The sequence below is a fragment of the Polypterus senegalus genome, chromosome 10, assembly GCF_016835505.1.
Source record: "Polypterus senegalus isolate Bchr_013 chromosome 10, ASM1683550v1, whole genome shotgun sequence".
Lineage (NCBI taxonomy): Eukaryota > Metazoa > Chordata > Cladistia > Polypteriformes > Polypteridae > Polypterus > Polypterus senegalus.
The window spans coordinates 107958892-107972076 of record NC_053163.1 but is presented as its reverse complement, the minus strand read 5'-3'; the positions used below and the strand labels follow the sequence as shown (position 1 = coordinate 107972076).

The following is a 13185-nucleotide window of genomic DNA, read 5'->3' as shown; positions in this document are numbered from 1 at the left end:
CATGTATTTATGAAGGTCTATTTAAATGTTATAAATATAATGTATACTTAAGATTATTTGCTATGATAAATTGATTTACATGTTGGTATAATGATTAGTGCTGCGGCCTCACAAACCAAGCATCTAATCATATGCTGAGTTGTCTGTTTAGCTTTCTGATGTTCTCTCTGTGTCTACATCACATTTCTTCCTAAATTTACAAAGACATATATACAGTTAGATCCATAAATATTTGGACAGAAACAATTTTTTTCTAATTTTGGTTCTGTACATTACCACAATGAATTTTAAATGAAACAGTTCAGATGCAGTTGAAGTGCAGACTTTCAGCTTTAATTCCGTGGGTTGAACAAAAAGATTGCAGGGGCTCAAAAGTAATTGGACAAATTAAATAACTGGAAATGTTCATTTCTAATACTTGGTTGAAAACCCTTTGTTGGCAATGACAGCCTGATGTCTTGAACTCATGGACATCACCAGATGCTGGGTTTCCTCCATTTTAATGCTCTGCCAGGCTTTTACTGAAGCGGCTTTCAGTTGCTGTTTGTTTGTGGGCCATTCTGTCCAAAGTTTAGTCTTCAACAAGTGAAATGCACGCTTAGTTAGGTTAAGATCAGGTGACTGACTTGGCCATTCAAGTATTTTCCACTTCTTTGCTATAATAAACTCCTGGGTTGCTTTGGCTGTATGTTTCGGGTCATTGTCCATCTGTATCATGAAACACCGGCCAATCAATTTGACTGCATTTAGCTGCATTTGAGCAGACAGTATGTCTCTGAACACCTCAGAATTCATTCGGCTGCTTCTGTCCTGTGTCACATCATCAGTAAACATTAGTGTCCCAGTGCCACTGGCAGCCATGCATGCCCAAGCCATCACACTGACTCCGTGTTTTACAGATGATGTGGTATGCTTTGGATAATGAGCTATTCCACGCCTTCTCCATACTTTTTTCTTGCCATCATTCTGGTAGGGGTTGATCTTGGTTTCATCTGTCCAAAGAATGTTTTTCCAGAACTGTGCCTGCTTTTTTAGATGTTCTTTAGCAAAGTCCAATCTAGCCTTTCTATTCTTGAGGCTTATGAGTGGCTTTCACCTTGCAGTGCACCCTCTCTATTTACTTTCATGCAGTCTTCTCTTTATGGTAGACTTGGATATCGATACGCCTACCCCCTGGAGAGTGTTGTTCACTTGGATGGCTGTTGTGAAGGGGTTTCTCTTCACCATGGAAATGATTCTGCGATCATCCACCACTGTTGTCTTATGTGGACGTCCAGGTCTTTTTGCGTTGCTGAGTTCACCAGTGCTTGCTTTGTTTCTCAGGATGTACCAAACTGTAGATTTTGCCATTTGTAATATTGTAGCAATTTCTCGGATGGGTTTTTTCTGTTTTTGCAGCGTAAGGATGGCTTCTTTCACCAGCATGGAGAGCTCCTTTGACCACATGTTGTCTGTTCACAGCAAAATCTTCCACATGTAAGCACCACACCTCAAATCAACTCCAGGCCTTTTATCTGCTTAATTGATAATGACATAACGATGGACTTGCCCACACCTGCCCATGAAATAGCCTTTGAGTCAATTGTCCAATTACTTTTGAGCCCCTGAAATGAAGGGGTTGTGTTAAAAAAAATGCTTTAGTTGTCTCACATTTTTATGCAATCTTTTTGTTCAACCCACTGAATTTAAGTTGAAAGTCTGCACTTCAACTGCATCTGAGTTGTTTCATTCAAAATTCATTGTGGTAATGTACAGAACCAAAATTAGAAAAAAGTTGTCTCTGTCCAAACATTTATGGACCTAACTGTATGTTGTGCTAATTGACATCCCTATATTAACTTGCTGTGAATAAGCATGCATATGTAATTATATATGTGATGGAGAGTTGTTCCACACCTCTAAGACCCAGACTTGGATTAAGCAGGTTTAAGAAAGTCTTTTGTCTAATTTAGTACATGCTACTGAATTCCTTTGTAAATATTATGTTCATATATGCTTGAAAATCCTGTTTTGTGTAACTAGTTTTAATCAAACTTTAAGTAACATATTTGAAATTAATCCAGACTTAATGTAAGGTACTTGAATTGCAGTTTAGTATATATCCTTTATCAAAAAAAAACCAAAACAAATTGCTCCCACACAAAGTGGTACAGGTAACACAAGAGGAAAAAAAATGTTCTAAAATGACACTAAACCTGCTGGAAGTTAGTATTTAGTGCTGGTGGTGATAAAAACTTAATTGCATTATACAAGTGTTGGCATTACAGAAGCAGTTTTCCTGTGGAAACATTCCAGCAGGTAGATATTTTATGAAATGATCATACAGTAGTGGCCAAAAGTTCTGGCAGTGACACAAATGTTGTATTTTGTAAAATTTGTGGCTTCAGTTTTTGTGGTGGCCCTTCACATTGATTTTATATTATTGTACAGAGTGATCAGATGCATACATTCTTTGCAAAGAGCTTTATTAGCATAAAAATTTATCACAAAAACCCATTTTCACTTATTTTGGCCCTTGCAAAACTGTCCAGCAAGCACATGGACCATCTCCTCCTGAGGAGTCTGCTCCAGAACCGTGTTGCCACCAGTGCAGAGCTTGCTCAGTATTAGCAGCAGGTGGGTGTGAGTGCATATGCACGCACAGTGAGGCAAAGACTTTTGGACAACGACCTTTTGTCAAGTAGGGCAGCTAAGAAGCCACTTCCTTCCAAGAAAAACATCAAGGACAGACTGAAATTCTGCAGGAAGTTCAAGGACTGGACAACAGAAAACTGGTACAAAATCATTTTTTCGGATGAACCCTGCTTCTGACTGTTTGAGACGTCTGGAAAATTAATTGTCCAGACAAGGAAAAGGTGAATGCTACCATGAGTCCTGTTTTGTGTCAACAGTGATGCATTATGAGACAATCCATGTGTGGGGTTGCTTCTTATCCGAGGAAGTGGGTTCACTCACAGTTCTGCTCAAAAACACATCCATAAATAAAGATTGGTATCAAAACGTTCTCCAAGAAAGACTTCTTCCAAAAATCCTGGGACAATCTGGTGGTGGTCTGTGTATTTTCCCGCATGATGGAGCACTAAGTCACAAGGTAAAAGTGATATTGAAATGGCTCGGAAATCATTAAATTGATAGTTTGCAGTTGTGGCCAGGAAACTCCCCAGATCTTAATTCCATTGAGAACCTGTGGTCAGTTCTGAAAAAGCGGGTGGAGAAATAGAAGCCCAACATTTTTGTGATCAACTCCAAGCACTACACTGTAAATACTGACTCTTTACATAAATTTGATGTATTTGCCAATAAAAGCCTTTGAAACTTATGAAATGTGTATAATTGTTCAGCAGTATATACCATAGAAACATTACCAAAAAATCTGAAAATGCCGAAGCAGCAACATTTCCAAAACACAGCATTTGTGTCACTGCCAAAACTGGCCAGTACTGTACAGAGAATGACAGGAACTGTTTGATGTACCTTTGTGTAATTAAGTTGCCCCGATACCTTACAGGCGAGAACAGTATCTGCCTGGTGCCTCACACTATACAGTAATACCAACTACTTTGGCATTGAATGATTAACAATGTCTAGTCTATTGACTAAGAAATCATTCCTTTATAACAGGAGAATTTTTATTCTAGGAAGATTTTCTTTGGTGTAGTGCTTACCTAGTTAGGCAAGTGTGGTGTTTTTGGAGAGACACCATAGGTTCCACATCTGTTTGAGGCAGGTGAACCAGCTGTTGTGAGGTGTATGACTTTGGTTGTAAGAGCACAGTGACTGTGTTTTTTGACAGGGTGCATATGTTGAAGACATACCAAAGGATTTGGTAATACTGTAGTTTGATTGCAGATGTAATGGCATGTCCTGATTAGAGTGTTGACTGGGTGAGGTGATTGAGTAGCCACATGGTGTGATAAAAGAGCTGTAGCATAAGTGACACAGGAGACAAAAAAGGATAAAGGAAAGAATGAGAGAGAGGAAAAATTTTGAAATGCGCTATGCACTCTTTCCATGGGAAAAGGGCACAGGTACAGAAGGAGAAGACACATGGAGCTGGACAAATGGCGATTGAATTGCCTGAAGGCTAGCATAGGCAAGTGGACACAGGAGATTACTGATTTACCTTCCTGCCAGTAACAGTTATCTGCTATGCTGAACAATTAAAGAGCTGAGCAGACATGTGGGGGCCTCATAGCTGAATTGTTTGCCATGGGGAGTCCATAAGAGTTAAGAAATGTAGCAGTTGCTTTGCTGAATTTGCTGGGGAAGAGTGATTTTCGGCCATGAGATTTTCCAGATTTTTCATGTTGGCTTTGAGTGTTTCTCACTGATTGATGTGCCTGGATGTTTTGTTTTTAACTACTTAGTTATTTATAACAAAAACTGTCTTTCACACAATTGAGAGGATTTGTTGGTACCCTTTTGCTGCCCTCCATCCTCAGTCATGACTACAGATGCCTCAACAGAGTAATGCCAAGTGCTGTTTTAGTATGACATCACAGTAGGATCACTGGTTGTAAGTTTTGCCCCAGACAATCTCGACATTAGAAGCTGCTTCCTGCTGTTAATTTTTTTCATTGTGTACAAATGGGACCAACTTGTCTCCTGAGCTGTTGTCCTTATTGTTACATGGTAGCAGGTGAGGTGTAAGGAAATAACTAAAACCGTGAATTGCTCATTTTTAAGTGTTAAAGAGTCAGTCAGTAAAAGGTTGTGACTTTTAAGAGAACTAAAAATATGATCAAAACATTTTTACGTGACAAGTTGTCATTACAATAAGCAAAAATGGTAGAAAGAAAACTTGTAGGCAGCTTGTCCCTCCACAAGCAGGAGAATTAACAGCCTCCTACAAAATTCTACATCAGGATGAAATCCCTTATGATGAATAGTATTTAATACTATAACTTTTTACTGTTAACAGACAGCACAGGCTTATAGTAGTAGATTGTTGGGTGCAAAAACTTGCAAACATTGTAGCTCGCCAGTACAAACGATAGAGACTGAAGTTGTCTTGGATACTAAACTTGTTACTCAAACATATTTGACATGTTGCATTGTCAGTAGAAGTATTCCAAGATTACCACAATTCTGTTTTGCTCAGTCATCACCCGTTTTATTGAAGGTGCAACCTTGTAATGACCACCATAAGGAAATCTAATCTTTTCCGTTATAACTTTCATGCAAATTGGGTAAATGCTTTGTACTGTAGATATTTTTTATGACAGTGTTAGAAGATCTGTATAGCATGCCACTCGTTTGTGACAGGACTAGAACTGAAAACATGCTAAAGAATATCTGTATTGGAGCAACTCCTAACTATTAAAGGTGTTGTTTTCTTCAGTTTAGCTTTCCTTTAAGTTTACTAAGTGCACCTGATTTGGGTTAAAGATGATGAAAGTCTTAACACACACATTCAGAATGGTTGCATTATTGTCTGTGTTTAAGTAGTAACAACAATATGCTTATCCTGTCTAACAATTTTTTGTGTACAAACATAAGATGTATAATCTATGTACAATGCATCCAGAATGTATTCGGACCCCTTCACATTTTGCACATTATAATGCAGCCGTATAAAAAAAATACATTTTTCCCCCTCATCAAGCAACACTTAATACTTCAGAATGACAGAACAAAAACTGGATTTTAGACATTTTTGCAAATTTATTAAAAATAAACTAAAACATCACTTTACCACAAATATTTGGATCCATTGAACAGTACTTAGTTTAAACACCTTTTGTAGTGACTGTGTGGCCTGGAGAGTTGATTATGATGTGACAAGCTTTGCACACCTGGATTTGTGGATTTTTCTGTCATTGCTCTCTGCAGATCCTTTCAAGCTCTGTCAAATTGGATAGAGACCAATTGCAGACAGTTCCCCTCCCCATACAACCAAATACCCCCCAAGTCTCTCCAGCGTTGTTTGTTTGGGTTCAAGTCAAGATTTTGGCTGGACCCATTAAAAGCCATTAACATTGTAATCTCTAAGACACTCCGGGGTTGTCATTACTTTGTGCTTAAGGTCATTGTCCTATCAAAAGAACCGTCAGCCCACAGTAAGGACCATAGTGACCTGGAGCAGGTTTTTATTATTGATATATCTGTACTTCGCTCCATTCAGCCTTCACTCAAGTTTAACAATACTACCAGTTCCAGCCCACAGAAAAACAACCCTGCATCATGATGTAATGCTTCACCATTGGATTGGTATTGCATAAGTGATGAGTGGTACCTTGTTTCCACCAGATATGACACTAAGAATTAATGTCAGACAGTTTAGTCTTGGTTTCATTAGACCAGAGTATATAGTTTTTCACATTCTGAGTCCTTTAGGTGCCTGATTGGAAACTCCAAGTGACCTTCTGTATTTTCTTACAAAAGAGAGGCTTCCATCTGGCCATTCTGCATAAAGCCCAGATCAGTAGTGTTGTAGTGATGGTTGTTCTTCTGGTTCTTCTCCAGCCTCTGCAGCACATCCAGGGTGACCCTTAGGTTCTTGGTCATCTCTCTTACCATGACTCTTCTGATTGCTTTGGCCAGACCATCAGGTCTAGAAATAGTTGTGTTTGATCTACATTTAAGAATTATGGGGACTCCTGGGGTAGTGAGTGTTGCTTCATGAGGGGAAAAAATGTATTTAAACTATTTTAGCATGATACGGCAGCATAATAATGTAAAAAAAATAAAGCAGTCTGAATACTTTCTGGATGTACTGTACAGTGGAACCTCGGTTCACGAACATCTCAGAACACGTACAAATCGGGTTACGACCAAAAAGTTTGCCAAACTTTTGCATCTGTTCACGACCACACACTCGGTATACGAACAAGCCAGTTTCCCTTTCGGTTTGTGCATGCTGATGATTTCCGCTTCTGTGTGGCATTGTTCTCGGTCAGATGTGCGTGCTTGCACGTGTGTGCTTTCGCTGTGAACTCTTTGTGCTCTATTTCGTTTTCCTTCTGGTTCGTATGCACCGATTACTGTATTTAAGCATGTGTTCAGCCTTTCCCTGTGCATTGTTGTCAGTCAGACGTGTGTGCTTTTGCTGGGAACTCTTTGTGCTCTACAGTATTTCATGTGCTTTTGCAGTTAACCTTGGCTTCTAAGCAAGTGAAGAGTGGTGAGAAGAAAAGTTTGAAGAAAATTGAAATCGAAGTAAAGAAAGAAATTATTGAAAAGTATGAGCGTGGCGTTTGTGTTACTGATCTTGCTGCCGAGTACAAGAATCGTAGATTTAGACTATTCTAAAGCAGAAAGAGGCCATTAAAGCAGCTCATGTTGTAGAAGGAGTTACAGTGTTAACCAGGCAGAGGCCTTAAGTGCTGGAAGAGGTGGAAAAACTGTAACTTCCTCCCTACTCAGTTCCTCCTCACTTCCTTCATGCCAGAACTCGACTCATACAAGGTTAGTTTTCTTGGTGGTTTATGGTTAGTTTTTGCTTTTCAGATTTTTCGAATGTTCATTTTTCGTTTCGTAGCGTGAATTGTTGCAATATTACTTGTCATGGTTATTAAGTTATGGATTTTTCAAATGTTCATTTTTTCCCTGTGTTTAAAACTCATTAAAAAAAGTGTTTTTAGCAAGTGGTTTGTAGCATGATTTGTTGCAATGTTACTTTTCTTGGTAGTTTATTAAATTATGGATTTTTCAAATGTTAATTTTTTTCCCCTGTGCTTAAAACTCATTAAAAAAAAGTGCTTACAGCGAGCAGTTCGTAAGGCTATAGCAGTAACTCTTGCAATGTTAGTTTTCTTTGTTCAACGTTTTCTCAGTGTTATTCAATGTTTTTACATATAGTTTGCTATTACGCTGTGCATTCTATAGTATACTTAACTATATTTGTGGTTAAAAATCTTTAAAAAAATATATATATATATATATTTTATCACACAGTTTGTATGGTCTGGAATGGATTAATTGTATTTACATACAATCTTATGGGGGAAATTACTTCGGGTAACCGGTTCCACTGTGTGTTTTTTGGTAATACAAATAACGTGTGAAACAATATTACTCGGTTTGGAATTTATTTTGATGTTTTTGTTTCAAGCTGATATTCTTGACATAAGCACATATCTTTTGAAAAAAGATAAGTAAAAGTAAAATAACATGAAGATAATGAATAGATTTTTCTGTTTGAATTAACAAGATGTTGAATACGGATGCAATGATATTTACTGTATTCAGTTAACAGTCCGTCTTTGTTAGTGTCATTAAAATCATATGTTTTTGTTTTCTGTTATGTTTTAAGGTGTTTTCAGATATTATTTATACGGTGGCAAGCTGCACAGAAAATGAGGCAAGACGATACGGGCGCTTCCTCTGCTGCATGCTAGAAACGGTCACTCGGTGGCATAGTGACAAGACCATTTATGAGAAGGTACCTGCAGATGATGTCTGTTACTCTCAGTAGTCGTTTCCATCCCATGAGTTCAACTTAAACATTATAGTATAAAAACCTGAACTGGCTCCCTGATTGTGTTATTGACCATTGCGCAGGCCTTGACACCTACTAGTGCGTAATTGCTCTAGGAGTGGATTTTATACAGAAATGGTGTTGGATGTTAAATAAGAAACAATTAACTAACCATGTGTGTCCCATTTAAACATTACATTTTACAAGAAAAGCAAACCTGACATTGTATAAAATTACTGGTATCATAATTGGTTTAATATTTAAATCTTTTAGCATTTGACATCTTTATTTGGGTATTTATGTGACTTTCAATTGCCATTAGTTTTCTGTTTGGTAATTGTAAGAATATTTCAGTCTATCCTTGTTTATTTCTTTTGAATTGATAATATTCCCTTCAGGAATTATAACTGTCATATACCCACAGTCGACTAAAATGATAATCAGGAGAGCAGGTGTTTTGATTTCAGAAACTTTTTTTTAAACTTTTAGGAATGTGGCAATTACCCTGGCTTTCTGACAATTTTGCGTGCTACTGGTTTTGATGGAGGAAACAAGGCAGACCAGCTGGATTATGAAAATTTCCGACATGTGGTGCACAAGTGGCATTACAAACTAACAAAAGTAGGTTCAAGTTTAATTGATTTGTGTAGGTTTTATCTCATTTGGGAAAGACATTATTGAAATTTTCATTGGAACTGTTTATATGAAGTTCATTATTTTCCCATGTTACCGCTTACACGTTACAAATTAGCAACAGGTAAAAAATTCTATTGCTTAAAGTAGCACCGCTAGAACTTCATTTTTTGGTTTCTATCTGTGCAAATGCTTTGCGCTTTTTTCTTCTTTCTTTGAAGAAAGCGTAACTGCCTTGTAAATACTATAATTTTTTTTGATTATTTTGATAGGGTCACCTGTGTTTTCTTTTAGGGCGAGGGGCAGGACTCCTTTAAGTCTTGTTTAGGGTCATACCTGCAGCACATGGCAAATTATGTATGTAGATTAGACGGGGATCTGTGTTATTCCACAGCCAATACTCCTAATATTCTCATTATGGCCAGTTAATGTGTTTGTTAAATTTAAAAATATTGTAAGGTTGTTTTTGTGTGTGTGTAAGGTGGAAGGGTGGAATACTTTTCAAATATCATAACATCAAATATGCCTAAAGCAGATAGGTAATGAGGTAGCAGTATACAATAATCCGCGAAAGTCGAAGCGCGATATAGCGAGGGATTACTGTATGCTGCTACAGCTTTATGAAGCCATGCATTGAGCTCACCTAGTTCTCTTTTTTTTATTGTACTGTCCATCATTCAATACAACTATCGTCATTCAAGATATTAACCTAACAAGGGGTGAAATCTTTTATTTAATCTGTTAGTCTGTCATTGTCAATAGGCTTCTCAATTGTAATTGACATTGCTAATTCTATAATTTTACATAGCTTTCCATTGTACCTATCTTGTCATTAGATTACATCTTTCTCAGGATTCTTTTTTGTGCTCTTATTCCAGGCTTCAGTGCATTGTCTAGAAACTGGAGAATACACCCATATCCGGAATATTCTCATTGTTCTGACCAAGATCCTGTTGTGGTACCCAAAAGTATTAAACCTTGGCCAAGCACTGGAGCGCAGGGTGCACAAGATCTGTCAGGAGGAGAAGGAGAAGAGGCCTGATCTTTATGCATTGGCAATGGGGTAACCATGACTGAACACAGTAGCAGACAGAATTATCTCTACAGACCTCTTAGAGTTAACAGGGCTGCAGATGTCTCAAGAAAAATAATAGAAAATACTAGATAAACTGTATATATTATTTGGCTCCTTTTTAAATTAATTTTAGTTATTATGGGTTTCATTTTTTCTCTTTTTGTTAGTAAATGTTTTTAGTTGGTTGACAGTAAAATCATGCTCCTGAACCAGTTTTCTGGACTGAATTCACTTTTGCTCTTTCATTCTCAAGTAATTGCAGGCTGACATCATGAATGTACACTTTTGGAAATGATGGTTAAGCATTTATTTGCTCAAATACATGGCAGAATCATTAGTTGTGCATTGGTAGTTAAATCTATAATTTTAATTTTATTTTATTTACACCTTTCATTGATCTATGAGAGTGCTGCTTTCAGTTGCAAGTTGGAAAAGTATGCTTTTCCCTGATATTGACAAATAGTCTGACTTGTAGCTTTGTGGAACACTGAAGGAGACAGAAGCACCTGGGAAAAAGGGGGAATACAGGGAAAACAAAGTAACATTGTAGTTGAGACTGTTTTTAGACACTGGGGCAGGGGTCTTTATATTACAAAAATAAATGACATTGTCCAAGGGAGCTGTTGCTAGTAACACAGGGATGATTTTCATCATGGCATTAATTTTATTAATAATTTAATAATTCCTTGAGCTGTTTTAAGTTCATGGATAAATGCTTTATTGTGTAAATCTACACCTGTCAAAGTTAATTATTTTTAATTTGAAGAAAATCTCTTAAAGTGTTTTGATTTTAATTTGTGACATTTTTTTATGAAATGATTTTATTTGAAATATTCACCCATCTCAAGCCAATTAAAAATACACATAGTCAAAAAGGGAATTCTTTTTTATGCCAGTGTACACAGCAATTAAATAGTAGTTTTCAGTAGGTCTTTATTGTAGATTGATTCTTGCAATCAAATTCTCTGCGAATATCCTAGAAGAGAGTGAGTTAGATAGAATGCATTTAGTGAGGTAATGTTCTGCCTAATCCATGCAAACTATTCTCGGGTGCAACTGAAGCATTTAGGGCCATGGTAACACTTGTCAAAAAGCAACTGTGGAACGCAATTTAAAGGCAACTTGCTGCAAGTTTGATTGTGAGCACAGAGTTAAGAAATGAAAGTGACTAGGAAGTCAATGTGTTTGTGGGGATCTAGGAAATGTGAAACATCGGCTGTCACTGTACAAGACAGTCAAGGCAACTACCATTATATAGGAAGTTTTAGTATGGTAGTAGAATTTGCCTTGATTTTCTTTGTTACTTTGTGTTCACTTTATAATAATTCCCTCCTCTTTGTCTTTTGTTATATGGTCACAACAGTTTTGAAAAACCCTGGCCGCCTTTGTGCCATTTTAGTTTTTGAATAGGAACAAGAAGACATTCACTTATTTTAAGTTTTTGTCTGTGTTAATTTAACATTTTTTTGTTGTTTATCTCCTTCGTATTAGTTCTAATACTTTTTAGTGTTAGAAGCTTTATTTTAAGCATTGTTATCTTATAGATCCTGTTTACCGGACTCCAATCCTGTGTATGATAATTGTTGGTGTAAATTTCATACATTCTTGCCATGCCATGTATGGTGGGCTTTCTCCACCTTTCCTCCCATGTCCCTAAAGTTTTACTTGTTTGGATGTTAAAATTATTTGTGATTCCTTATTGGTCCTGTGTAGGGTTGTGTGTGTATGTTTAAGCGGGGTCCTCCAGTGGCCTTGTTCATTGTCCAAATGCTGCTGGGATAAGCTTCAGCTCTCCCAACTTTCTGAATTAATTGTTTTTGAAACTTACCATTTTTAAATTATTATAGCACCATTTTTTCCTTTATAACATATTTTTAAAAACATTTTCATGTATTTTAATGTGTTTGTTTTTCTCTCTGTGTGTTTTTTCTCCTTCCTTTCTAACTATTTGTGCAACTTGCAGCTACTCCGGACAGCTGAAAAGCAGGAAACCATTTATGGTCCCTGAAAATGAGTTTCACCACAAGGAGCAGCCCATGAGGAGCAGTGGTCCTGGTGCAATACAGAATGGCCCGGGTAGTACTGGCAAACCAGCAGTTCCTCCTATTGTCACCAGCAAACCAGATGATGGAACTTCTGAAGAGTCAGGTAAATGTTTAGAGTAAGCTTGTAAGTTTTTCAAATTTTAAGGTGATCAAATACTGTAAAGACCGCAAAACCAGATCATAAAGGACAAGACAATCTTTTTAATTGTCATTATTTCATAAAACTTTTCCAAACAAATGAAAATAACATAGCAAGTATATGTTCCAAAGACAATCCAAGACATTCAGCTTTCATCCCCTTCCCAATATGTACAGCAATTGCTCAACAATAAAAAAAAAAAAAAAAACTTGTTCTGTTGGCACCTTTGCATTATAGTTAATTTTATGTACAGTATCTTGCGAATGAGTGGTCTATATACACTCATTTGTTTGATACTGAGCAGCACAGTTAGAAAAATTAAAAAACAGAAAAGGAAATATGTTGAAATGTGTAAAAGTCAAAGAATGCCATGACAGAATTATTAGTATGCATGTGAATTATTCAAAAACCTTTGATTAGAAGAACTAGTTTCTCATTGCAGTGAAATTAGATCTTGCCTGTTGTAAATTGCTAGTAATCACATGACTTGAAATAACTGGTGAAACGGTGTAAAGGGGCTTCTCTATGCACCATATAAAACTCAGAAGCTACTAAAAGCTACATAAATGAGTTATAGTGCAATGAAATTAGTATTTGTGCTGAAACGCATCAGTAAACTTGTTTTAATTTACCAGGGGTGGCGGTAATTGTGTATTATGTTCATTTTATTCTGGGAAGTAAAGTACAAGTTAAGCTTGTTCCAAGAAAGCTGTTTCAGCTTAATCGAGAAAGGAACTATACTCTTTAAAACCAGATTTTTAAAATTGTCCATAAAGCTTATTTTTCATTTGCTCATATGTAGGGTGACAGTCATCTCCCTAAGTGTGAAAGAAAGGAAAGAAGTGTTAGATTAGTATATTTGGTTGAAAAATGT

General features: G+C 36.8%; 1 protein-coding gene across 1 annotated transcript in view; it reads left to right on the top strand.

Moving 5' to 3' along the window:
- Positions 1–13185, top strand: part of thoc2 (THO complex 2) — a 133891-nt gene that overhangs the window by 71349 nt on the left and 49357 nt on the right. Inside the window, exons 26-29 of the mRNA XM_039766308.1 lie at positions 8255–8383; positions 8909–9040; positions 9931–10115; positions 12091–12275. Coding sequence (XP_039622242.1) covers positions 8255–8383; positions 8909–9040; positions 9931–10115; positions 12091–12275 — 631 coding nt within the window. The remainder of the gene's footprint in view (positions 1–8254; positions 8384–8908; positions 9041–9930; positions 10116–12090; positions 12276–13185) is intronic.